Source organism: Anomaloglossus baeobatrachus, chromosome 1 (genome assembly GCF_048569485.1).
Source record: "Anomaloglossus baeobatrachus isolate aAnoBae1 chromosome 1, aAnoBae1.hap1, whole genome shotgun sequence".
In the NCBI taxonomy this organism is placed as follows: Eukaryota; Metazoa; Chordata; class Amphibia; order Anura; family Aromobatidae; genus Anomaloglossus; species Anomaloglossus baeobatrachus.
The window spans coordinates 403,524,300-403,550,445 of NC_134353.1; the positions used below are offsets into that span (position 1 = coordinate 403,524,300).

The 26,146-nt window shown below is 48.3% G+C and overlaps 1 protein-coding gene across 2 annotated transcripts in view; it reads right to left on the reverse strand.

The window, feature by feature from the left end:
• DOT1L (DOT1 like histone lysine methyltransferase) overlaps positions 1-25,760 on the reverse strand; it is a 214,262-nt gene extending 188,502 nt beyond the window's left edge. The window contains exon 1 of one of the 2 annotated variants that reach the window (XM_075352589.1): positions 25,347-25,760. In XM_075352589.1, coding sequence (XP_075208704.1) covers positions 25,347-25,427 — 81 coding nt within the window. In that variant the 5' untranslated portion in view covers positions 25,428-25,760. The remainder of the gene's footprint in view (positions 1-25,346) is intronic. The other variant, XM_075352590.1, reaches the window with a different exon arrangement.
• Between the last annotated feature and the right edge of the window lie 386 nt (positions 25,761-26,146).

Sequence of the window (26,146 nt, forward strand, 5' to 3'; positions counted from 1 at the left end):
TCCCTTAGGTTTAGGTTGTTTGGAGTGGGAACTCCAAGAAGAGCCCCTTGAGGGGCCGGATCCTCGATCTGAGCGTTGGGACGATCCTTGTACTGAAGGTTTTTGGGAGACGGGCCGAAAGGACTGCCTGCGCCAAGAAGATTTTTTAAAATTCCTGGATACAGGCCGCTTTTGTGGTAGAATGGTACTTTTTCCACCCGTCGTCTCAGATATGAGTTTGTCCAGGGATTCTCCAAACAGGTGAAGACCATGGAAAGGGAGTGTGGACAGGGATTTCTTGGAGGCACTGTCCGCGTTCCATATCTTTAGCCACAAGACTCTGCGGGCAAAAACAGCATTGGCTGCCGTTAGGGCCGACAAACTAGCTGCATCTAGGGAGCCGTGAAGAAAATAATTAGAGGCTAGGGAGATCAAATCAAGGATCTTAAAAGCCTCCGCAGGAATATGACAAGAGCGAAGCATCCTGCGTAGGTTCTTACTCCACACACCCATAGCTCTTGCGACCCATGTCAAGGCAAACAGGTGGTGAAGAGAGGAGCCTGAAGCCTGGAAAATAGACTTGACCGCCGCATCAACTGCGTGGTCGGACGAGTCCTTGAGAGACGCGCTGTCTGAAACGGACATAACCGTGTGTTTAGCCAGCCTGGATACTGGCGGGTCCACAACGGGGGTTACTGACCAGGTTTTAACCATTTCAGATGGAAAAGGATAAGCGAATGAAGTGAAAGGTTTAGACATGATTTGACGAAAAAACGGATCCTGGGCAAAGGACTTAGAAGGCTTCTTGGCCCGCTTGATTGCCGACTGAGAAGTCTGGTCCGGAGGCTGATCAGAAATCGACAGTGATTGACAGCCGAAATTAGTGTGTCTTCTATATGCCTAGTCTCGGAAGGGACATCTGAATCAGAGTTTTGGGAATCGTGACTACTAAAAGTCACAGAGCCTGGGTCAGACTGACCATCGTCCGAGTCGGAAGAGGCGTAGAGGTTCCAATGGCGCCTCTTGGAAGCAGCCTTTTTACGTTCTGGGGAAGAAGGACCAGACGAAGCAGGCGGGCTCCTCTGGAGGGAGATGAGGAGCCGGGGAAGGCTGCCTGAGGTTTGGGATATCTGAGTGACAAGGTCATCTAACCTTTTAGACATTAGAGGAGCCCATGCAGGAAGAATGTCATCAGACGGAGGAGCTGCCTGGCCAGTGGCCGGGGCAGAATCCAAAACCTGCGGGGCCTCCTGGTCCGACAACTGGGTCTGTTGTGACACAGTAGTAGGGGCATCGCAGCCCCGGCATAGTGGATAGAAGGGGGGGGGGACGAGGGTAGCAGGCACCCTGGTATTGCCCCATAATCAAAAATAAATAAAAAAAAAAAATAAAAAATAAACTGGCCTGGGGCTCAGGCCAGACATGTCACTCTCCCTGCTGACACTAGAAAAAAACTGAGCTAGTTTCCTGCCTAGCTAGGGTATATGCTGTAGGAGGAGGAGCTGACACTTTCAGTCTAGTGTCACGCCTCCCCTGGAGACACCATACTACCCACTGTCTGTGTCCCCCAATGAAAAGGTGAGAAAGGAAATAAAATTAATAAAATAAATAAAAAATAAAAGGAAGAATCTTAAAGTTCAAATCACCCCCCCTTTCGCACCATTGAAAACGAAAGGGTTAAAACAAAAAAAAAAAAAAATAATACACACATTTTGTATCGCTGCATTCAGAAGTGCCCGACCAAAATATAAAATCAATTAATCTGATCGGTAAACAGCGTAGCGGCAAAAAATTCCAAACACCAAAATTACGTTTTTTGGTTGTCGCAGATTTTGGACAAAATGCAACAGGCATTAAAATATAGCATCTGCGCAAAAATGATACCGTTAAAAACGTCAGCCCAAGACGTAAAAAATAAGCAGTTACGGGGCGTGTCCAGGATGCTGAGCTGAGTGGACGTGGGGAAGAGGAGCTCCTGTTGACCCTCAGCTAAATCAGCACTTATCATAAGCATAAACCTACTCACCGGCTCTCAGGATGGGACCACGGAGGATTAAACCATCGCAGCAGGCATCGGTGGCCCCCCCGCTGCACACCACGGCGCTGGATACTTTCTTGGGCCTGGAACAGGGTCCAGGGGAGGCCCGGACGCCATCTTTCCAGGAGCATGGAGGGGAAATGGAGGCACTGGCCCGGCCTGCTAAGCAGCAAGAGAAGGAGGAGTGGGTGAGCGGGGAAAGTGGAGGAATCCCTGCAGCAGTTCCAACAGGGAATGCCTTGGCTCAGCAGCCCTGCACTGCATCGGATCCTCAGGCACAGCAGCAGCAGGCCCAGGAGCACATAGTGGCTGTGGGAGATAAGGTGGAGGTCGGGGGGCAGCCCTCCCCACTGCCGGGAGAAGAAGGGACTGCAGCTACAGCTGGTAATATCAGGGAACAGAGCAGCCTGCTTCCCCCCTCTGGGCCTCGGTGTGGAGATCAACCTCCCCAGCTTCCCCAGCACCAGACTAAAACTCCAGTGTCTATTACTGCAGGTGCTCACCTTAAAGGGCCAGACACCTTCTATAAGGACATGCATGATTTCATAAGTAAACTTCCTTCTAAAGAGGACTTTCAATGCCTCATACATGAGGTTAAAGCAACTTGCAGGTCAGAAATAGCTGAAGTGAGGAGAGATTTGCAGCAATTGTCTGGCAGAATTGAATCCCTGGAGGAAGAGCATGACATCACCAGATCCCATGTATCAGAATTACACAAACTGGCAACATCGCAACAAAAAATAATGGAGGATATGCAGTCTCACATAGAGGATCTCGACAACAGAGGACGCCGTTGCAATGTCCGTGTGAGGGGGGTCCCAGAGTCAGATGGGCCCGAGGACACAAACTCCATACTACAATCCATCTTTAATGAAGTGTTGGACGCTCCCCCTTCTAACATCATCAAGCTGGACAGGGCACACAGGGCTTTACATCCGAAGAATTTATCCACCCAACCCCGGGACATCATTTGTTGCATCCACGACTTCTCCACCAAAGAACTGATCATGGCTAAGGCTAGAATGAGGCGCACGGCATCTGTGTTCAATGGCAAGGAAATCCAGCTTTTCCCGGATCTTTCTCGCATCACACTCCAGAAAAGGTGGCACCTCAAACCCCTCCTCACGAGCCTGAAGGAGCACCAGGTTCCATACCGCTGGGGTTACCCGTTTGCACTAACAGCGCGCAGAGGGGGTAAATCGGCGACCCTTCGCACTCCAGCAGATACCACTCTGTTCTGTGAAGCACTGGACATTCCAGCGGTCTGTATCCCAGATTGGGACTTGCAAAGGTTGGAAGGTCCGCCCCCTCCCGTGTGGTCCAAGGTGAGGGGTGGAGGGCGTGGGGCTTTGGGGGGGAGAGGAGGTAGGGGCCGCGGGTCGCTCCCCTCCCCGGCTCGCCGTTGAGGACACTCCTTAACCTGGTTGGTGCCTATTTCTTATACCCTCTGAGTTCCAGTGGCTGAGCATGCTTTGTGATACTGTGACTCTCTCTACAGCAAGCCTCTGACTGTCCATTGTGTCATCTGCGGCCCTCTGGGTCTGTTGAGCTGCATAAGGGGGGGGGGGGGCTGTAGCCACAATGATGCCGTGGGGGGTAGGGGGGTTGGCGGGAGCCCGGTCCCCTTACTTGGAGTTAGTGGTTGAGGTTTTTTTTTTTTTTTTTTTTTCTCCCTTGTTTCCTTTAGGCACGGGCCCGTGCCCACTGGACTGACCCCCGTGGGAGGGCTACTGGGGAGTGAGGTGGGTGGCTCTCTCAGCCCAGACGGGTTGGGGAACCTCCCTCTAGGTCTCTCCCTTCCGGGTTTACCCCCCGGGAATCTATGCCTAAGGTTTATGCATTTTGGTTAATGTTCTTAATTCATGTTCATTTCTATGTTTGTCCTTGTCTTCCCCCCTCCCCGATGTTTTTTCCTTATGTGTCCTTTCAGGTACCACCCCTTCTAGAGTCCCTGGGAGCTGCGGCCCTTTGTCGTATGGACCGTCTCCTCTGGCCGGCTTCACAGGGGAAGTCATGCCCCCGACGGTATAGGTGTGCCATTAGCTTTTTCTTACTTCTAAGTTTTAGATATGACCCGCATTATCTCGCTTAACGTAAAAGGTCTGAATTCACCCCGTAAGAGGAAATTGCTGCTACAGGAACTGAAAACATCAGGTGCAGACATAGCCTTTATCCAAGAAACACATTTTGTGGAATCAAACACTTTCAAATTTGCGTCCCACCGCTTTCCCAACCATTACTCGGCTTACTCGGGCTCCAAGATGGGGGGAGTTGCTATTTTAATATCCTCCAGTTGTCCTCTACAAATTACAGGTTCTCACTGCAATCCAGAGGGTAGATATGTGATTCTGGAGGGCCAACTGGGGGGATCCCCGCACATACTGGCCAACATTTATGCACCTAATGAAGGGCAGATACGCTTTCTTAAGAAAATACTCGATCTGATAGGCGGACTGGCACCGGCCTCTACGGTGTTGGGGGGAGACTTTAACATCCCATTTTCGGAGGTGGCCGACAGACTCTCTGTGGGTGGACACCCTCCATCGGGTGCTTTGAAAAATTTGTCCCGGGACTTTCGTAGGCTCATTAGATCAGGCGCTTTATACGACGCTTGGAGGGTGGACCACCCGGGAGAGAAGGCCTTTTCCTTCTACTCGCATCCGCATCAGACGCACACCAGAATAGACTATTTTTTCATTGACTCACAGCTGCTGGGGCGTCTTGAGCGGGTGGAGATGGGATCCATTACGTGGTCAGACCATTCCCCACTCACAATGGACTTCAAGAAAGATGGTCCTCGACCTAGGCCTCAGCATTGGCGCCTTAATGAATCTCTGATCAAAAATCCCGACACTAGGGCCTTTTTAAATAAGCAACTGGTCGAATTCTTTCAGTTGAACACGGGCACGGGCACGGTCACGTCGCCGGCAACACTCTGGGAAGCTCACAAGGCAGTGATGAGGGGACTATGCATTAGAGAGGGCGCCAGGGCTAAAAAGAATGCCACAAGTCAGCGGGACTCTATAACGGCCCATCTTAAGCTACAGGAGGGGAGACTGGCGGCTGCCCCATCACTGACTATTCTTAGGAGAGTCATCAGCCTTAGGGAAAAGTTGAGAGACTTGGCAATTGGCAGAGCAGAAAAATTGCTAACCTTTTCCAAACAAAGATACTATGAAAGGAGTAATAATGCTCATACCTTACTCGCCAGGCAGCTTAAGGAGCGCGCTACATCCTCATGCCCTCAGGCTCTGCACGACGAAAAGGGCATTATCCACTATCACCCCGCTTCAATAGCTGACATTTTTTTCAATTACTACAGCAAGCTTTATAACCTTCCGGTTCCGCCGGGCATGGCTTCGCGCGGGGCTGGGGCACTTGGGGACTATTTTTCGGCCCTTGAGCTCCCTTCACTGCCTTGCGGAGCAGCCGCGGCTTTGAATGAAGAGATTACTACAGAGGAACTGGAGCAAGTTCTGGAAGCCCTGCCTGGCGGGAAGTCACCGGGCCCGGACGGCTTTACTTATTTTTATTACAAGGTGTTTGCGGCGGAGCTCCTCCCACACATGGCCGCCTTGTTTAACTCTTTCCTTCAGGGTGACCCTATCCCTCCATCCATGCTACACTCCCATTTAATCCTCCTGCCCAAGCCACCCAGGGACCCATTGGACTGTGCTAATTATAGACCAATAGCCCTTTTGAACTCCGATTTGAAGATGTTCACCAAGCTCTTGGCGGCCAGGCTTAATCGATGGTTGCCCCAACTCGTGTATAAAGACCAGGTGGGTTTTGTCCCTTGCCGTCAGGGGGGTGACAACACCAGGAAGGTCATAGACCTGGTGGATGTGGCAAATCGGACGAAGCAACAGGCGTTGGTGTTGAGTCTAGATGCAGAGAAGGCTTTTGACCGCCTTGCGTGGCCTTTTCTCTTCAAGACACTGGAGGTCTTTGGGATCTCGGGTGGCTTTATGCGGGCCTTGAAGTCCCTGTATAGCGCTCCTACGGCCTCTATCAAACTCCCCCTCCACATCTCTAAGCCTTTTCTCATCTCCAATGGCACCAGGCAGGGGTGCCCCCTGTCCCCCCTCCTTTTTGTGCTATGCATAGAGCCCCTCGCGGCCTCGGTCAGGAGCAACCCAGACATCTTGGGGGTCCTGGTCAGGAATAAACCGTTTAAAATCTCGCTTTTTGCCGACGATGTGCTCATTACACTTACTAACATCCATGTGTCCCTTCCAATTTTAATGTGCACCTTGGGTAGGTACGGGAGCCTTTCGGGGTATAAGATCAACTCTAGCAAAACGGAGGCAATGCCCTTGAATCTCGACCCGGTGGCCCTGGATTACCTGCGTTTGAATTTTAAGTTTCGTTGGAAGACAGATGCGGTCAAGTACCTGGGGGTTAACCTCACATCTACTTATGATTCCCTCTATAACCTTAACTTCCCCCCCCTTTTCCGAGAGCTGAGAAATCTTTTGAGCAAGTGGTTGCCCCTCCCTCTTTCGTGGATGGGGCGCATTGCGGCGGTTAAAATGAGCTTGCTCCCAAAATTATTATATTTCTTTGAAACCCTCCCAGTTAAGGTACCAATAAAGGAGCTGAAGTCCCTTCAGGCGGCTATCCTTAGATTTATTTGGTGTAACAAACGTCATAGGGTGGCCAGGGAGGTGTTGATGGCTCGGAGAAACAGGGGGGGGGCTTTCTGTCCCGGACATCCTAAAATACTATTGGGCGGCCCATCTTAGGAGGATCCCCTGTTGGGTGTCCCTTTGGGCATACAACAGGTGGACTGAGATTGAAAAACTTTGGCTGGCGCCTATACATCCAAACACGCTCCTGTGGCCCCCGGCCCGGTGTGATTCGCCCCCCCCCCTCTTCTTGGACCGATGCAGTTCACTAGGGACCTCTGGGCATTTTGCATTAGAAGATTTCCTTTGGCATCCCCCTGCACACCCTCTGGTGTCCTTCATATACCAACCCTTGCTCCCAAGCAGTCTGGAGTCGGACATGGTGCACCCCTGGCTCAAGGCAGGTCTATTCAGATTTGCAGACATTATAGATGGAAGTACAATGCAGATCCATTCCTTTGAGTACCTTAGAGATAAATTCTCTCTCTCTAATCGAGAGTTTTTCCAATATCTGCAGATCAGAGACTTGGCTGGCTCCTTGTTTGGCAGGGCAGGGGCCTCGATTCCCACAGATTTTGAGAAAATTTGCAGAAGGGGCACTGATACTAAGGGACTAATTTCAGAAATTTACATTTTGCTTTCTGAGTCACGGGAGGGGCCCGAGGGGTCTTTTCCATACATGCGGAAATGGGAGTCTCTATTGGGAAGGCGGATACTTCCTCAGGAACGGGTAGCAATCTGGGGAAACGACGCCAAGACGTCAATATGCACACTATATAAGGAAAATATCTATAAAATTTTGCTATTTTGGTACCACACTCCAGATTTCCTTCATGGCATAGACCCCTCCATACCCGCTTGTTGCTGGAGATGCGGGGGAGGCAGGGGCACCATTCTGCACATATTCTGGTCCTGTCCAGGGATAGTCCCCTTCTGGGAGCGGGTTAGAGGGTTGATCCATAAAGTACTATATATAGAGGTTGATCTTGATCCCCTGATCTATGTTCTGGGTCTTGGGAATGGGGGATTGGGAAAAACGGCCTCTAAGCTTTTGTCCCACATCCTTACGGCGGCCAGATGCTTAATTGCAAAGAATTGGAGGCAGCCAGGGACACCCTCACTCCAGAGCCTCAAGTATAGATTACTGGACGTTAGACGCATGGAACATCTCACGGCACTATTGCATGACACAGTTGACCGTTTCCAGGCCGTGTGGGCACCATGGGACTACTTTGCGGGACAGGAGGATCTGTGAGACTGAGGTCTATGGGTCCTATGGAAGGAGCATGGACTCTTGAAACCCTTCCCTCTTCCCTCCTATTTCTTCTCTCCCCTCCTAACCCTCCCCACCTGTCCTGTCATTGTTTGTCTAGGTTCGATAAGAATTCTGAATTTTATGTTTTATTTTATGTATGAAAAATGTAAATTGAAAATCTCAATAAAAATTCAAAGTTTAAAAAAAAAAAAATAAGCAGTTACTGAGTCATACAACCAGAAAGAATGAGACCGCTACAGGTTGCGGAAAAATGGTACAAAATGTACATCACTTTTTTCGGACAAACTTCTGATTTTTTTTTTAACCCCTTAGATAAAAGTAAACCTATTCATGTTTGGTGTCTACGAAATCGTACGGACCTCAGGCATCATACTCTCAGATCAGTTTTACCATATAGTGAACACTGTGACTAAAATATCCCAAAAACAATCACGCAATTGCACTTCTTTGCAATTTTTCCGCATTTGGATTTTTTTGCAGTTTTTCAGTACACCATATGGTAACATTCATGGTTTTGTTTAAATGTACAGCTCTTTCCGCAAACAAACGAGCCCTCAGATGACCATATTGATTGAAAAATAATGTTACGTCTCTCGGAAGAATGGCAAAAAAAAACCAAAAAACAAAAAGCGCAAAATCAGTCAGTGAAGAGGTTAAAATAACCGAGAGTCCTCAGTGGTTGATACCTTTTAATGGCTAACTGAAAAGTTGGTAATAATAGCAAGCTTTAGAGACTACTCAGGTCTCTTCATCAGGCATGGTATAACACAGAATCTGAAGAGTCACATATTTATACACAACAGGACTTAGAACGGAGCAGTTAATAAGACAAGTTATTATTATAGCATCATTTATTCCATGGCGCTTTACAAGTGAAAAGGGTATACATAAAATAAAGTACAACAATCATGAACTATAGAAGGCACAGACTGGTACCGAAGGTGAGAGGAGTTATGTCCATTTATACTGACAACGGACAAGATAAAGATTCCCAGATCACATCAGACCTACAAAGATCCCAGGTACCTTCAGCTGCACCACAACCAATGTGGTGTACTTAATTATATGTACCAAATGTCCAACTGGGGGTCAGTATGTAGGGGGACAGGCCAACAGCTCAGGACAAGGATGAATTCTCATCTCCACACAATTACAGAAAACAGGATAGATCTACCTGTGGCCAAACATTTCTGTAACCCAGACCACAGCATCATGGCCATGAAATTGCTGGTATTGAAAGGAAACTTCAAGTCCCAGAGAGACAGACGGGTTTGGGAATACAAACTGATGACCTTTGTCATATTCAGAGCAGGAATGAATGTGTCACATGGATTTATGTCTTTTTACATCAATTAAGAAAAGTGTTCCTCAGAGCATCCGGGGACATCACAACTCTGGACCAGACCCCAATCACAGGACAATAAAACTTTCACACTTCTTATCTATGAACTGCTGCAATATTTATGGCCACAACAGTTTGTCCTCTTGCCATAGTGATAGTGTTGCTTCACATAACCTGTCTTATTTACTGCCCGATTCTATGTCCTGTTGTGTATAAATATGTGACTTTTCAGATTTTGTGTTATACTGAGCCTGATGAAGAGACCTGAGTAGTCTCTAAAGCTTTCTATTATTACCATCTTTTCAGTTAGCCATTAAAAGGTATCAACCCCTGAGGACTTCAGTTCTTTTAAACAATTGTTTTTATCTCTACTGGCTAACACGGTACAAAGATATATTTTACCTGTATCAAAAATGGAGATTTTTAAAGATTCCTACTTCCTATCCTTTCAGGAAGAGTTTCAGAGGCCTCTTATTATCAGAGGCAGGATTACAATGACAGGTGCCCTTCTACATGTAGCCGATCGCGCAGTCGTCTTCATTAGCTGCGTGGAGCTGACAGGAGCGGCGGTGTATTCTCCTGCTCCTGTCACCTGCATGCAGCACAGCTGGAAGCGAAGCTGAAGGTCCGTGGATTACGCCGGACAAGGAGGGCTTTTTGGGGCTGATTAAATTGGTGATGAGGGAATGTGTTTGTGTTTTTTATTTCTAATAAATGATTTTTTTCAGGTGTGTGTGTTTATTTACTGTAATTTACAGATTAATCATGGAAGGTTTCTCGGGGAGACGCCTGACATGATTAATCTAGGACTTATTGGCAGCTATGGGCTGCCAATAACTCCTTATTACCCCGATTTGCCAAAGCACCAGGGCACATCGGGAAGAGCCGGGTACAGTCCCAGAACTGTCGCATATAATGTAAGCGGCAATTCTGGGCGGCTGCTGACTAATATTGTTAGGCTGGGGGGCTCCCCAAAACGTGGAGCTCCCCACCCTGAGAATACCAGCCTTCAGCCGTATGGCTTTATGTGGCTGGTATTAAAATTGGGGGGGACCGCACGCTGTTTTTTTAATTATTTAATTATTTATTTCACTGCACAGTATAGACCCGCCCACCGGCTGCTGTGATTGGGTGCAGTGAGACACCTGTCACTGAGCGTTGGGGGGTGTCTCACTGCAACCAATCATAGGCGCCTGTGGGCGGGGAAAGTAGGGAATACTAAATTGTTTAATGAGCGGCCGGCTTTTTCAAAAGAGGAAAAGCCGCCGCAGCAGTGTGAATGCCGTGCAGTGCCGCATCGGGGATCGGTGAGTATGAGAGAGGAGGGGAAAATGACCGACAGACTGTGAGAGGGACAGAGATAGTGACGGACCGTCAGAGAGAATAGAGACCGAGAGGGAGAGACCGACTGACAGAGAATAGTGATTGACAGATATTGTGACACATCACTCGTTTCCAGTGTTTTAAGTCCCCTTTACACACAGACTTTGCTGCACAGCGGGAAACAAAGGACCAAAGAATGGTCCTGAACGATTTGTAGCGATCAGCAACTTCACAGCAGGGGCCAGGTCGCTGATGTGTTTCACACACTGCAATGTCGCTGGGGAGGTCGCTATTACGTCACAAAAACGGTGACGTTACAGCGATGTCGTTTGAGATGTTGCAGTGTGTAAAGCCACCTTAACCTCCTGCATGAGTCAATAAGGGTTGAGAGGAGTGCAACTGAGTTTAGCTGGGACAATTACAAACTCTTAACAGCTTACTGTGATCAGTCTGCAGCAAGTTCAGGCCGTCATTACATGTCACACAGAAGAAACCTGCCTGTTCTGGACTTCTATGTGATGGCCAGATATAATGTGATGTAATTTGACAGGTTGCACTCAAGTAAGGGGGAAAAACAATTGAAATGTGAATATGCATTCCAGCCCAGAATTTAAATTTTTCTTTTGCAGGTTCTTTTGTAGCCAAAATAGCAGGTCAGGTTGGACATGAATAGGTGCATAAATTAGCCCAGGACCCAGTTGACAGTTGTACCTTGGTGTGGTAACTGGGCTCAAGTAAATTTGGCCTTTATTTGCAAAATCTCTCACTTTTTCCCAAAAATTCTTATGTTTTCTGGGCAGTAATGTATATTCAAATTCCAATGTTCACTATTTACATCCTTCAGTTTTTTTCCCCCTCCCCTAACTTAAGTGCAACAGTTATTTTGGATCCTATTCCAAAACATTTACACTAGAAAGGTATTCCAAAAATAAAATTAATAAAAAGTTAAAAAAAGGCCTAAGACACACGGCGTGAAAATCGGAAAGAGTGCAGTGTGATAAAACATCACATTCCACTCGGACCAATATTAGCCTTTGTGTTGGTACCGATGAGCAATTATTTTCTCAGCCCTAATTGGACCGAGAAAATAATCGCAGCATGCTGCAGGTGTAATGCAAGACTCTCTTTCGCACCCATACAAGTCTATGGGGTGAGAGAAAAATCGCAGTGCACTCGTATTACACTGGTATATCGCAAGTGCAGAGCGAGAATGGCAATAGCCGGCAACGGATGAGAGAGGGAGAGAAATCCCTCCCCTCTTCAGCACCGGCCTGCCCCTCAGAACTGGCCCCCCGCAGCTGTGGTCTGATCGCAAATCGGTTCTCAGTCGCAGGGACACTCGGCTCTTGCTGTGCTGCCAGCGTGAGCGAGTGTCATGCGAGGATCGCAGTAGTGCCCCGTGTGGCACCGGCCTAAGGCATCAGCAGGTCTTCTGTTAGACCTGCAGGCACCATCAAAATACTGTCTCAGTACTTTAATTTCCCCTCTAATAATCGGACACCCTATAACAGGGTTGAACAATTAAGTGTACATGGTGTCATGTGGAAACTTAGTTGAACTGGGTGTGCCCAACTTATGCTAACACTAAAAAAGCAGCAGTGCCCAAACAAGTTAACCAAAATGCTGGCACAATAGTAGGCACATTAACCCGTTCATGATCTCTTGGAATAGACTTCATTACTTGCTGGTAATGGGATTTTCCAGAACCCATGGCAGCACCACAGAGAGGGGAGGGATCCGCCCTCCAAGGACAGAAAAACTACAGAATAAAATGACAACGCCTCTCCCATGAATCAGCAGGATTAGGCTGCTTTCACACATCAGTTTTTTGCTGTGCGGCATAATACGGCGCTCTGCAGAAAAAACACAATTGGCTTTTTTTTGCCGCCGATTGCGGTTTTTTCCCCGCATAGACTTGCATTAGCGCCGTATTGTGCCGCATGGCCTTGCGTTGCGTCCGGTTTTTGCCGGATGCGGCATATTTAGCCCATGCAGCGGCCGGATGGAACGTTGCCTGGCACTTTTTTTGGGGCGGCGAAAAAGCCGCGCAATTCACAATGCAAGACTATGGACGCCAGATGCGGCGTCCTGCGGCAAAAACCGCATCCGGCCGCCGGATGCGTTTTTTTTGCACTGCGCGTGCTCAGTATCAAGCCGCATCCGTTAAAAACTGGACGGGCGCATTGGAAAAACTTATGCAATGGATCCGTTTTTTTCGCCGCATCCGTTGCATATGTTTTTGAGCCAGATTGTGCCGCTCAGCACAAACCGGGTGTGTGCCTTAGGCTGCTTTCACACATCAGTTTTTTGCCATCAGGCATGATCCGGGAAAAAACAAATGCGATGGATCCGGCAAAAAAACAGATCAGTTGCATCAGTTTTTTCCATCAGTTCCTTCAGTTTTTTGATGGATCCGTTGTGTTACTGAGTATGCTCAGTTCAAACAACGGATCCGGTGGTCATAGTCTTCCATTATAAATTATGCCGTACGGCGCCGGATCGTTTTCGCCGGAAAAAAACAAAACGTTCCCCTCAGCGTTCCATCCGGCTGCCGCACAAACAAATTTTGCCGAATCCGGCGAAAGCCAGATGGAACGCAAGGCCAATAGGCACAATCCGGTGCTAATAAAAAAAAGTCTATGGGGGCGAAAAACGCATCCGGCAGCAAAAGACGCCGGATGCGTTTTTTCATGTTTTTGACGAATTGTGCGTGATAGCAAAAAACTGATGTGTGAAAGCAGCCTTACCGAACATGAGAGGACACTTAACAGTTCAGTATATGTCAAACACAAAATTGCTTCCCAGAGCACTATGTGAAACCAACACCATGAAGGAAAACAAATGATGAAGAGGGAATATAATGGTGCAGGAAAATCACATTACTGGTAAGTAACATATTTTCCTATCACCCATGACATACAGTAAGTCGGGAGATATTTATAGAGAAATTCAACTTTAGGGTGGGATCACAGCTTGTAGAACGCTTCTTCCCAAGAATGATCGTCTTCAGTGTAAGGATCTTAGCAGCTGATGAATCTATAGGCTCATCGGAGGTTTGGTTAGAGCCAGAAGTACCATAATCAAAGCCAAAAGTGGATTCTTCACTGCACTGAAGGCCCCTCATTAGTACTGGAAATAAAAACGAATTTATCAAGCACTGTACCACGGAAATATACGATATAAAAATCATTCTAAGGGGTTGGGGACATCTATATCACTGTACATTGAGTTTAATATGCATTTTGGAAGGGGGGTAGGAGTAACAGACTCCCTTTAATGGAGCTCAGAGCAGATCAAAATGTGGCTGCTCAGGACCTGAATGTGCAGGACCTCAATACCGGCCTGTTTGCATGACGTAGGACGTGTCATGCACGCCAGCTTCAGAAGAAGGAGGACCAAGATGGCCGAAAGAGGATGCGCCAATCCCGGAGAACGGAGACGCCCATCCGACCCATCTGCACCGGAGCGACCTTCTAGGTGAGTATTATAAAGTGTTTTTTATGTTCTACACAGCGGCCTGGGCTCTTATATACAGCATGTTAGAATGTGTATACAAGAGCCCAGTGGTGGTGGCTGCAGCTATAGGCCCAAATCTGCTGACAGGTTCCCTTTAACACATAGCTATGAAAATAGCAATACAAACACAAGAAACATTACAAGATATTTACTTGCATAAAACTGCTGGTTAGGAGTGTTTCCCTGAAAGTATTTAGGATTAAGCACAATAAAATGTTTCACGTGATGCAGGAAGTATAAGTTGTTATGTACGACATCTCCATTTTAAAGCTTAGTTTGTGAATGCTTTCTAAGCAAGGTACTATAAGCAGGGTGTGGTTTTACGTGGGTGTGGAAAGTGGCAAGATGGCTTAGCAATTATGCCCCCACACCCTGCTGCATTTCAACACCAAGGATAAAATCTTTGCCGTAGCATTTGGCTGAAAGCGCACAGCTCTTCTCCCTGCATGATACTGGGTCACTGACAGGAATCCCTGTTCTAAAACACTTTTTGAAGTCAAAATTTAATGGGATTTCCCAGGGTTACGATATTAACCCCTTCATCACCTGGCAATTTTTCATTTTCCCTTTTCGTTTTTTCCTCCCCTTCATACAAAAGCCATAACGTCCTTAGTTTTCTATCAATATTGCCATATGAGGGCTTGGTTTTTTGCAGGAAGAGTTGTACTTTTGAATGAAACCATTAGTTTTACTACAGTGTACTAAAAAAATGGGGGGAAAATTCCAAGTGCTCTGAAATTGCAAAAAAAAAAAAAAAAATTTTTTTTTATCATGTTCACTCTATGGTAAAACTGACCTGGCAGAATGCTTCCTCAGGTTAGTACAAGTTCATACATACCTGATCTATGTACCCATTTTTTGGGATCTGGGGCTAAGTGACGGCTTATTATTTGTGCCCTAAGCTGATGTTTTTACGGATACCCTTTTTGGATGGATGCGATGTTTTCATCAGCTTTTAATGAAATGTTGAGGCAACAAAAAACAACATAATTTTGGCATTTTGATCCCCCCCCATTACACCCTTTACCACCAATTAGATTAATTTATTTTAGATTTTGATAAATACAACATCCCAATCTATTTATTGTTTTAATTTTAAAGTTGCAAAAGGGGGTGATTTGAACTTTTATATTTAAATTTTCATATTAAAAAGAAATATATATTATGATTACTACTACTAGTCCCTTGAGAGCACTTGAAGCTGATTGGCTGAGGTTGCCTCAGCCATTCAGAGCAGTGCTTCAGCATCCCTCTGAACAGCAGAAATGCTGATCTGAGATTGCCGACACTCACCATATATTCATCATAACAGTGACAGGGGTCCTCAGCTGATGTCTGGCCGTCAGGACAACCCCTCGGCACCACATGATCACATCACGTAGCTGCCGATATGGGAGGGGAACGACACGTTCCCAAACCCCCCCCTCCCAAAGCCAATTCATATAGAGCCCCTCTACCGCAACCTAAAGCATCACAAAGATGGGCTCTGGTGACTGGCTCATGCAGCCCCATTTCTTTGAGATGGCTGGACCGTTGGAAACAGGGCTGTGGAGTCGGTAAGCCAAACCTCCGACTCCTCAAATTCTCCGACTCCTCAAATTCTCCGACTCCTCAAATTCTCCGACTCCTCAAATTCTCCGACTCCTCAAATTCTCCGACTCCTCAAATTCTCCGACTCCTCAAATTCTCCGACTCCTCAAATTCTCCGACTCCTCAAATTCTCCGACTCCTCAAATTCTCCGACTCCTCAAATTCTCCGACTCCTCAAATTCTCCGACTCCTCAAATTCTCCGACTCCTCAAATTCTCCGACTCCTCAAATTCTCCGACTCCTCAAATTCTCCGACTCCTCAAATTCTCCGACTCCTCAAATTCTCCGACTCCTCAAATTCTCCGACTCCTCAAATTCTCCGACTCCTCAAATTCTCCGACTCCTCAAATTCTCCGACTCCTCAAATTCTCCGACTCCTCAAATTCTCCGACTCCGACATATATTGCTTATAGTTAGGTGAAAAATGTATTGTAGTACATGAATATATGTATGTGAACATCAGACATTTAATAATTTTTATGATACAATAATCAAGATATTTGGATAGAACATAAAATATATTTATTGGAATACAACTTTAGAACACAAAAAACTGTAATAAATTGTAAATATGTAATACACTATGTAATATACAGTAGATTACATATATATCTTGTGTGTGTATATATACACTGTATATATATATATATATATATATATATATATATATATATATATATTTACATATTTACAATTTATTAGTTTTTTGTGTTCTAAAGTTGTATTCCAATAAATATTTTATGTTCTATCTAAATATCTTGATTATTGTATCATAAAAACAATTAAATGTCTGATGTTCACATTGTACTACAATAAATTTTTCACTTAAATATAAGCATTATACTAAATGTTATTATTTAGTAAAATATTCAGCACATTCTGCATTGCACTCCTGTCCCCAATTTATTATATATTTTAGGAGTCGGAGTCGGTGCATTTTATACCGACTCCGACTCCACCAAAATGAGCTCCGACTCCACAGCCCTGGTTGTAAATAAGCACTTGTACCTCGTCACCCCCCCTCACCCCACTGTATATTGTAAGCTGTTACGAGCAGGGTTCTCATTTTTGCTTATTGTATTTTCTTTAAGGCTATGTGCCCACGTAGCGTATTTTCATGCAGTTGCGCTGCAATCTGCACCACAGCGTAACTGCATGCGTCCTGCGTCCCCAGCACAATCTATGAAGATTGTGCTTAATCCATGCCCACGTTGCGTATTCGAATGCCGTGCTTCGGCTGCTGCCAAATCGCTGCGTTCTAAGAAGTGACATGTCACTTCTTTCGTGCGCTTTGGATGCATCCCCCGCTCTGTCTATGGGAGGGGCTGCATCCAGAGCGCACAAAATCGGCAGTCACGAAGCTTCAGAACGGAGCTTTTCAGCTGCGCTCTGAAGCGCACATGCAGTGACGTTACGCTGCTGTGCAGAGCGCGCACACGTGGGCACATAGCCTAACTGTTACTTATGACTGTTTGTATATGGACCTCAGAATTGTAAAGCCCTGCAGAATATGTTGACGCTGTAGAAATAAATATTTTAAGATTTCTCCTTCACGACCTACATGCGATCACTGGCTCGCTCATGTCACCTACACCACAAAAATATCTCTAGAAATCGACCTTTTCTTACGGTCGCTCTTATTCATTCTGGTCTGGACTATTGCAACTCTCTACTAGTGATGAGCGGACTCGCAAATAACCAGGAAACAGCAGGTCCGTTATCTTTTTTGAAAATCGGTTCTGGCCCAAAATCCGGTCCCCATATAAGTCTATGGGGATCAGAATCCAGAGATAAAAAATGTTGGTAGAAGGGATAAGGAGCGCATGCACTGTACTTATCGAGGATTCCAAAGCAGCTAATTAAAGGGAACCTGTCAGGTGTAATATGCAGCCAGAAGCACGAGCAGTTCTGGGTGTATATTTCTAATCCCGGCCTAACCGTCCCTGTATACACTAGCATAGATTAAGAGATCTATGGAAAAGTACTTCTAAAGATATTATATCTTATGCTAATGAGCGCAGGGAGAAGATTTAAAGAATTAAAACAAAAAAACACACACACACACACACACAGCGTGAGGTCCACCCCCCCCCCCCAATTTTGATACCCAGCCAAGTTAAAGCCCGACAGCTGGGGACTGGTATTCTCAGACTGGGAAGGGCCATAGTTATTGGCCACCCCCCAGCCTAAAATTAGCAACCTGCAGCTGCCCAGGATTGCCGTATCCATTAGATGCGACAAGCCCGGCACGATACCCAGCTCTTCCCAATTGCCCTAGTAATCGAGGTAATAAGAAGTTAATGGCAGCCCACAGCAGCTACTAAGTCCTAGATTAGTAATGACAGGTGTCTACGAGACCCCCCGCCCCCGTCCCTAATCTGTGAGTGAATACAAATTAAGACAAACACCGAAAAAAATCCTTTATTAGGAATAAAGTACACCCTCTTTCACTCATTTGTTAACCCTCTAAACAACCCTGTACTTCTGACGTAATCCACACGAGGTCACACGGCGAGGCACAGCGTGCGGCCATACAGCATGACTGCCCGCTATGAGTGCACAGACAATGAGCCGCGATGAAGTCAATCAGGTTATTTGCGGTCACAGGTGGGAACCTCCATCACATATTGCGGTTCAGTCATTGTCTGTCTGCACTCACAGTGGGCAGTCATACTCTAAGATCTAAACCCACGCGCTGTCAAAGATGTAGTAGAGCTGAATCGCCGTGGGACCGTGTGTGGATTATGTCAGACCTGCAGGGGGTTTAGGGGGTTAATAAAGTGGTGAAAGAGGGTGTGTTTTGTATTTTATTGCAAACAAAGGATTTTTACCAGTGTTTGTGTTTATTTTTTTTTTTACGTATAGGATTAGTGATGGGGGGGGGGGTGTCTCACAGACCCCAACCCATCACTAATTTTGGGCTTGATGACTGTTGTGCTTAATTAACCTCTCATTACCCCAATTGCCACCGCACCAGGGCAATCTGGAAGAGCCGGGTAAAGCGCCAAGCTTGTCGAATCTAATGGATGCAACACTCTCGGGCGGCTGCAGGTTGCTATTTTTAGGCTGGGCGGCCTAATAACCATATGCCGTCCCAGTCTGAGCATACCATACCAGCCCCCAGCTGTAGGGCTTCATTATGGCTGGGTATCAAAATTGGAAGGGGGGGGGGGGGGGTTGACCACATGCTGATTTTTTTTTTTAGTTATTTAAATAATTAAAAAAAAAAAAAAAAAAGCTGCACGCAGTTCTTATTTTGACACCCGGCAAAGATAAGTGCAGAGCTGGGGGCTGCAGTCTGTAGATGTGGGCTTTATCTGTGCTGGGTATCATAATATGGGGGAAAACTTACATCAATTGTTTTATTTATTTTTATATCACGATACTGACCCACAGACCGCGCCTGTGATTGGTAGCAGGCAAACGCTGTCACACAGGCTGGGGGCGCGTCTGACTGTAACCAATCACAGACGCCAGGCCGGCTGGTGGGCGAGGAAAGAAGTGCATATGGATGAGCAATGATGAGCGGCCCAGGAAGTGAATGAGAGGTAGCAGGCGCAATGTACAGCCGCGACGGAGCCTTGGTAAGCATTCTTTTTTCTTTACTTTTTCCTTTAATTTTTGTTAATTTCTCGAGTGCCAAATCCGGAACAAAACACCCGGAATCCTTAGAAACTACGCAGATTTTTACAGTCCGGGTACACAGATTACTACTCTACTATTCGGTCTCTTTCATACAAAAAACTGTCCCCCCCCCCCCCCCCTCCAATCCATCCTGAATGAAGCAGGCAGGATCCTATTCCTTGCCAACCGCTACACCAATGCTACCACGCGCCAATCATTGCACTGGTTTCCCATCCGCTACTGAGTCAAATATAAACTTATCACTCTCACCCACAAGCTCTCCACAGTTATGCACTGTCCTACATCTCCTACCTCATCTCTGTATCACCCTACCCGTTTCCTCCGTTCCGCTAAGGACCTAAGACTAAGGCTAGTTTCACACTTGCGTTGGACGGCTTCCGTTGCATTGCGTTGTGTGACGGATGCAACGGATGTGTTGCATATAGTGGCACAACGGATGCTGCAAAAACGGAATCAGTTTTAATTTTTTTTTTTACAGTTTACCGGCGGCAGACTATTGTGAACGATCAGCTGATCGCTCCCAGTAGCCGGGTGATCAGCTGATCGCTCCCAGTAGCCGGGTGATCAGCTGATCGCTCCCAGTAGCCGGGTGATCAGCTGATCGCTCCCAGTAGCCGGGTGATCAGCTGATCGCTCCCAGTAGCCGGGTGATCAGCTGATCGCTCCCAGTAGCCGGGTGATCAGCTGATCGCTCCCAGTAGCCGGGTGATCAGCTGATCGCTCCCAGTAGCCGGGTGATCAGCTGATCGCTCCCAGTAGCCGGGTGATCAGCTGATCGCTCCCAGTAGCCGGGTGATCAGCTGATCGCTCCCAGTAGCCGGGTGATCAGCTGATCGCTCCCAGTAGCCGGGTGATCAGCTGATCGCTCCCAGTAGCCGGGTGATCAGCTGATCGCTCCCAGTAGCCGGGTGATCAGCTGATCGCTCCCAGTAGCCGGGTGATCAGCTGATCGCTCCCAGTAGCCGGGTGATCAGCTGATCGCTCGGCCGCCGAGAACGTGTGCAGGGGGCGGAGTGCTGAGTGCGTGGAGCTGAGCGGGGCCATGGCGCTGAGGCAGGTGTGTGTGTGTATATATTACACATGCCGAGTGGAGTGCGGGAGGGGGCGGGGCCGAGCGGGGAAGTGTCGGGCTCCCTCCACACATGGCCAGGGTAAATATCGGGTAAAGCACTTTGCTTGGTTACCCGATATTTATCTTTGTTACAGGTGCAGGGAGCCAGAGAGAGCATGCGCAGTGAAATCCTAAGGATTCCGCTGCTCAAAATAAAAAAGGTACATGCTACGTTCGTCCCGCTGGGCGGAAGCAACGCAGCGTCGCCCAGCGGAAGCAACACAGGTCCTTTTGGCACAATCCGTCATCTATACAAGTCTATGGGAAGCAGTGGAATCCGTTAACGGATTCCGCTGTTTTCCAAAAGGGCGGATTGTGACGGAAGGAAAACAACGCAAGTGTGAAAGTACCCTAAGGCTATGTGCGCACGCTGCGTTGTTTTGACGCTGCGTTTTTGTGCGTTTTTGGCCGCTAAAAACGCACAAAAACGTACCCGCGTCGAAAAAACGCATCAAAAAACGCATGCGTTTTTGCCGCGATTTGGTGCGTTTTTGGCTGCGTTTTGCTGCGTTTTTGATCTCTGCGTTTTGCTGCATTTTTCAAATGCATTGCATGGGCGGAAAACGCAGAAAAACGCAGGAAAGAACTGACATGTCCATTTTTTTTTTTTAACTCAAAAACGCAGGTAAAAAAAATAGATGTGTGCGGACAGCAAAAATTAAAACTCATAGACTTTGCTGGGGAAGCAAAGTCCTGCAGTTTTAAGGCCAAAAACGCACCCAAAAAACGCGCAAAAACGCCGAGAAAAACGCACTGTGCGCACATAGCCTAAGTGTCTATAATCCAAACCTCCCACTCTCGTCTCCAAGACTTCTCATGACCTTAGCCAATTCTCTGGAACGTACTACCCAGGACAATTCACTTAAAGGGAATCTGTCACCAGGTTTTTGCTATCTCATCTAAGAGCAGCATAATGTAGAGACAGACCCCCGATTCCAGCGATGTGTCCCTTATTGAGCCGTTGAATGCGATTTTGATGAAAAACAATGTTTTCTCTACAGCAAATCTAGGAGTTATACAGAGCTCATAAATATGCTGGACTACCTGGCGGCAGGCCAAGTAGTCCGCTAACTATAAAATCACTGATCAGTAGTAGATTATCAAAACTACACTAAACGACATCGCTGGAATCAGAATCTATGCCCCTAAATTATGCTGCTCTCAGATTAGCTGGCAAATACCTGGTGACAGATTCCCTTTAATTCTCAATAGCCACAGTTATAGGCGTGCCCTAAAAACGCATTTCTTTAGATTGGCCTATAACCTCACCTGACTTATCTAATTATTCTCATCTTGCCCTTACAATATTTTCTTCCAAATCTGGTCTTTTTTATCATCTGTTTACACACCATCCATTAATTTAAAGGGAACCTGTCACGTCCCCTGGGCTCCCAGAACCACTCACAGTTCTGGGTGTATATCTAGAATCCCTGCCCAACTGTCCAAGCACTTACTAGCACACAAAGATCTTTAGGAAAAAAGTATTTCTAAAGACTGTTTACGAGATGCTAATGTGGGCTGTGACTAGTCTCCGGGGCATTAGTTCCTTGGCTAGTTGGCCCACTTAGCTTGTTATCATGCCATTGTGGGCGTGATAACCTGCTTTGCTATCCCTAGCATCGCAGTTTTGTACCAGTTAGCATTGAACTCCTTTAACCCCGGGTGTATGCAGCCTGGCTTCAAAGATGTTCACTGCCCATGATCGGAAGTCGTCCGCACTTCTGGTCATACGCACCACTCCCCTCTGAAGCCCGAGATAGATACATCCGGCTTCTGAGTAGTACGCATGACTGTAATTGTGGACAACTTCCGATCATGGGCAGTGAACCTCCTTGAATCCGGGACGCATAGACCCCACATCAAAGAAACGGAGAGCATTTAATAAACGGTCTTTAGAAATACCGTTTCTAAAGATCTGTTTGTGTGTGCTACTATATGCTGGGACACTTCGTCAGGGATTATAGATATGCACCCAGAACTACAAGTGGTTCTGGGTGAACTGGGGACCTCACAGGTTCCCTTTAATAGCACTCTACCTGTAATTGTACACATACCGGCTGGTGACCGGTTCATGTAGTATTTGAATAACCGAATACCCCATTTAATATATTGATGGCTGGACCATACAATAAAAGCACTTTTTATGATTTACTTTTCATGCCCCTATTTCCTCATAGACTGTAAGCTTCTGAGCAGGGCATGCACTCCTCTTGGTATCTATTGCATTGTGTTAAAGCCCCGTTACACGCAACGACATCGCTAACGAGATGTCGCTGGGGTCACAGAATTCGTGACACACATCCGGACTCGTTAGCAATGTCGTTGCGTGTGACACATACGAGCGACCGCTGACGATGTAAAATGCTCACTTAATCGTTGACACGTCGTCCATTTCCCAAATGTCGTTGCTGGTGCAGGGCACAGGTTGTTCGTCGTTCCTGAGGCAGCACACATCGCTACGTGTGACACCCCAGGAACGACGAACAACACCGTACCTGCGTCCTCTAACTTTCTGCGGCTCCTCTCCACCCCTCCGCTTCTATTGGACGCCTGCCGTGTGACGGCGCTGTGACGCTGCACGAACTGCCCCCTTAGAAAAGAGGCTGTTCACCGGCCACAGCGACGTTGCTAGGAAGGTATGTGTGACGGCTCCCAGCGATATTGTGCGCCACGGGCAGTGATTTGCCCGTGACTCACAAACGACGGGGGCGGGTGCTTCCACGAACGACATCGCTAGCGATGTAGCTGCGTGTAAAGCTCCCTTTACTCTAATGTCGGATACTGTCTGTACCTGTCCTCTCTGAATTGTAAAGTGCTGCGGAATACGTGGGCGCTATAGAAATACAAATTATAACCACCTCTCCCCAGTCCCTGATTTCTATACAGTAGTTTGCTGCTCACCTTCCTCCCCAGCTCTGCTTTTGCCAGCTGCTCTTATCAGTCCTGGGTCCTTATCACAATTGTACCCCACCCTGCATCAGGACTGACTGACCCATACTCAAATGCCTTGTTATCTCTATGTATAGCTACAGTGTAGACTCTGGAACAAACCACTGAACTTGTGCTGAGCTTTAGCTCTACTGGTCACCAGAACGGTCACTCAAGGAAAGCCCGTCCAGCCAGAAACTAGGAAGACTGCAGACAAGCGAATAAAGCTAGAATGTGAGGCCTGCAACAACAAGAGGACAAGGCTTTGACTCCAAAAACAAACATTTTCACATCAGCCATAATGTTTGGCTCTAGTCAAACCTACATTGTCCCAGATCGGTCACATGAGTACTTGTACAAGCTTCCACGAGCATGCTGCCAACCTGTCAAACAGTACTACATGCCGCAATAGTACTACACGCCGCATTATTGCTCCAGTCAAAGGCCAGGATCTCCGACAGGTTTATCATGGCGTCTCCAATGCAGATGTGACCATAATGGCAGGTGTAAAAACTGTACAGTATAGAACTGATGTTTACAAAACAGAAATGCAACATTTCTAAGCTGTTTAAGCGGATTATATCACAACACGAGTATCGGTTTTAATAAACCACATATCACACTTGAATTTTTGGTTTGCAGCCATTTCTTCACTGGCCCTTTAAAACATTTCCGCGCGCTGGGCCTATGGGAAGGTTGTGAAGAAGGGGGAGCAACTGTTGCTATCGAGCGGGCAAACGCTGAGTTTTTCCCCAGCCAATAGTGAGCTATGGCCTTATTAACCCATTACCAGCCGGAGGCGGGAATGGATAAAAATAGAGTTGGCTTCTTGGAAGCGCGAGCATTACCACTGACAGGAGACATAGAAATTATGCCTGGAATGAGACTGCACTTGTCAAACCGACAAACCAACATATCTAACATTCATGGCTCTGAAAGCTTAAACTCTCCAAATGGCATGGACCAGAGAAAGCGACGAGCCGAGTGACAAGTGGACAGCGAGTGATTGTATAATATATACACACGCCCCTGTATCGCCCCTGTACAGGCAGAGGCAGTGCTGACACATGCAGATCTGGTACAGCTGCCACATATACATTATACACGACAGACCAGATCCCTCATCAGTAGTAGAGCCCCCGCCACAGGCACCAGAGAATCTCCAGCAACGCCGGTGGCAGCCCATCCACCGCACCCCGCCGGTGGCAGCCCAACCACCGCACCCCGCCGGTGGCAGCCCATCCACCGCACCCCGCCGGTGGCAGCCCATCCACCGCACCCCGCCGGTGGCAGCCCAACCACCGCACCCCGCCGGTGGCAGCCCAACCACCGCACCCCGCCGGTGGCAGCCCAACCACCGCACCCCGCCGGTGGCAGCCCAACCACCGCACCCCGCCGGTGGCAGCCCAACCACCGCACCCCGCCGGTGGCAGCCCAACCACCGCACCCCGCCGGTGGCAGCCCAACCACCGCACCCCGCCGGTGGCAGCCCAACCACCGCACCCCGCCGGTGGCAGCCCAACCACCGCACCCCGCCGGTGGCAGCCCAACCACCGCACCCCGCCAGTGGCAGCCCAACCACCGCACCCCGCCAGTGGCAGCCCAACCACCGCACCCCTCCGGTGGCAACCTATCCACCGCACCCCGCCAGTAGCAGCAGATGCCAACCAGCCACTGCTATCCTGACACTAATCACACATGGCAAAGGTCAAGCTGATTACAGACAATTAAGAACATACCATTCAGGCTAAAAATAGGGGCTTCCCATTCACGTGAGAGCTGCTCGCACAATGACTGCCAGTGCCTCACACGGGAAATGCCGTGGAGCAGCCACTGGACAAAATACAAGGCTCCAGCCGCGGGGACATCCACACGTGGACATACAGGACAGAGCCATGCACAGACACCCTCACGCTCCCAGCTGCCACCTCCATTGCGGCCTTCCCCACAGTGACCAGCCCCGAACTCACGTAAACAGGCAGCGGCCACGGATAGACGGCAGGCTCGGCTCCCACCGGCGACTTGAGCCTGAGTTCCAGCTTCTCGCCCATGTCCTGAGAGCATACTAATCCCAATCCGCCAGCTCCGGACAGAAGGCGCCCTGCCCGCACGGTCACTGCAGACTCTCTCCCCGCCGGCCCAGGGTCTCACTTCTCCTCACACTCTCCAGCTTCACAGCGCCATCTTGGACCCGGCGCCAAGCAACAATGAGCTGAAGGCCGGGCCAAACCACCGTGTACGGGGCGGGGGGAGGGGGGCGTCTAAGGTATACGCCTAGCGATAGGGAACGAAATAATCCAGCGGGGTGTCCTCATATGGCCCCTTAGCCTGCAGTGAGAGGACGATAGGCGGGAAGGAAGGGCTAGGCCACAGTGACTACAGCAGAACGTGGAGCCCCCGCCGGCTCTATGGTAATGAGCACACCCAGCGGGTGTAGCGCTCAGCGCGCTGGAGCACGTACGTGCTAGCTGCCTGTGGACTGCTCCAAGTCATCCGGCGGGGGTGTACGGCACGCCTGTGCATGGACCGTGCAGGGACATGAAGCGGTCCCCCCGGTTCAGCGCCCCCCCCGCGCCCCAGGCTCAGCACCCCCTCCCCCCCCCCCAGGCTCAGCACCCCCCCCCAGGCTCAACGCACCCCCCCCCCCCCCGGCTCAGCGCACCCCCGCCCCCCAGGCTCAGCACCCCCTCCCCCCCCCAGGCTCAGCACCCCCCCCAGGCTCAACGCACCCCCCCCCCCGGCTCAGCGCACCCCCCCCCCCCCCCGGCTC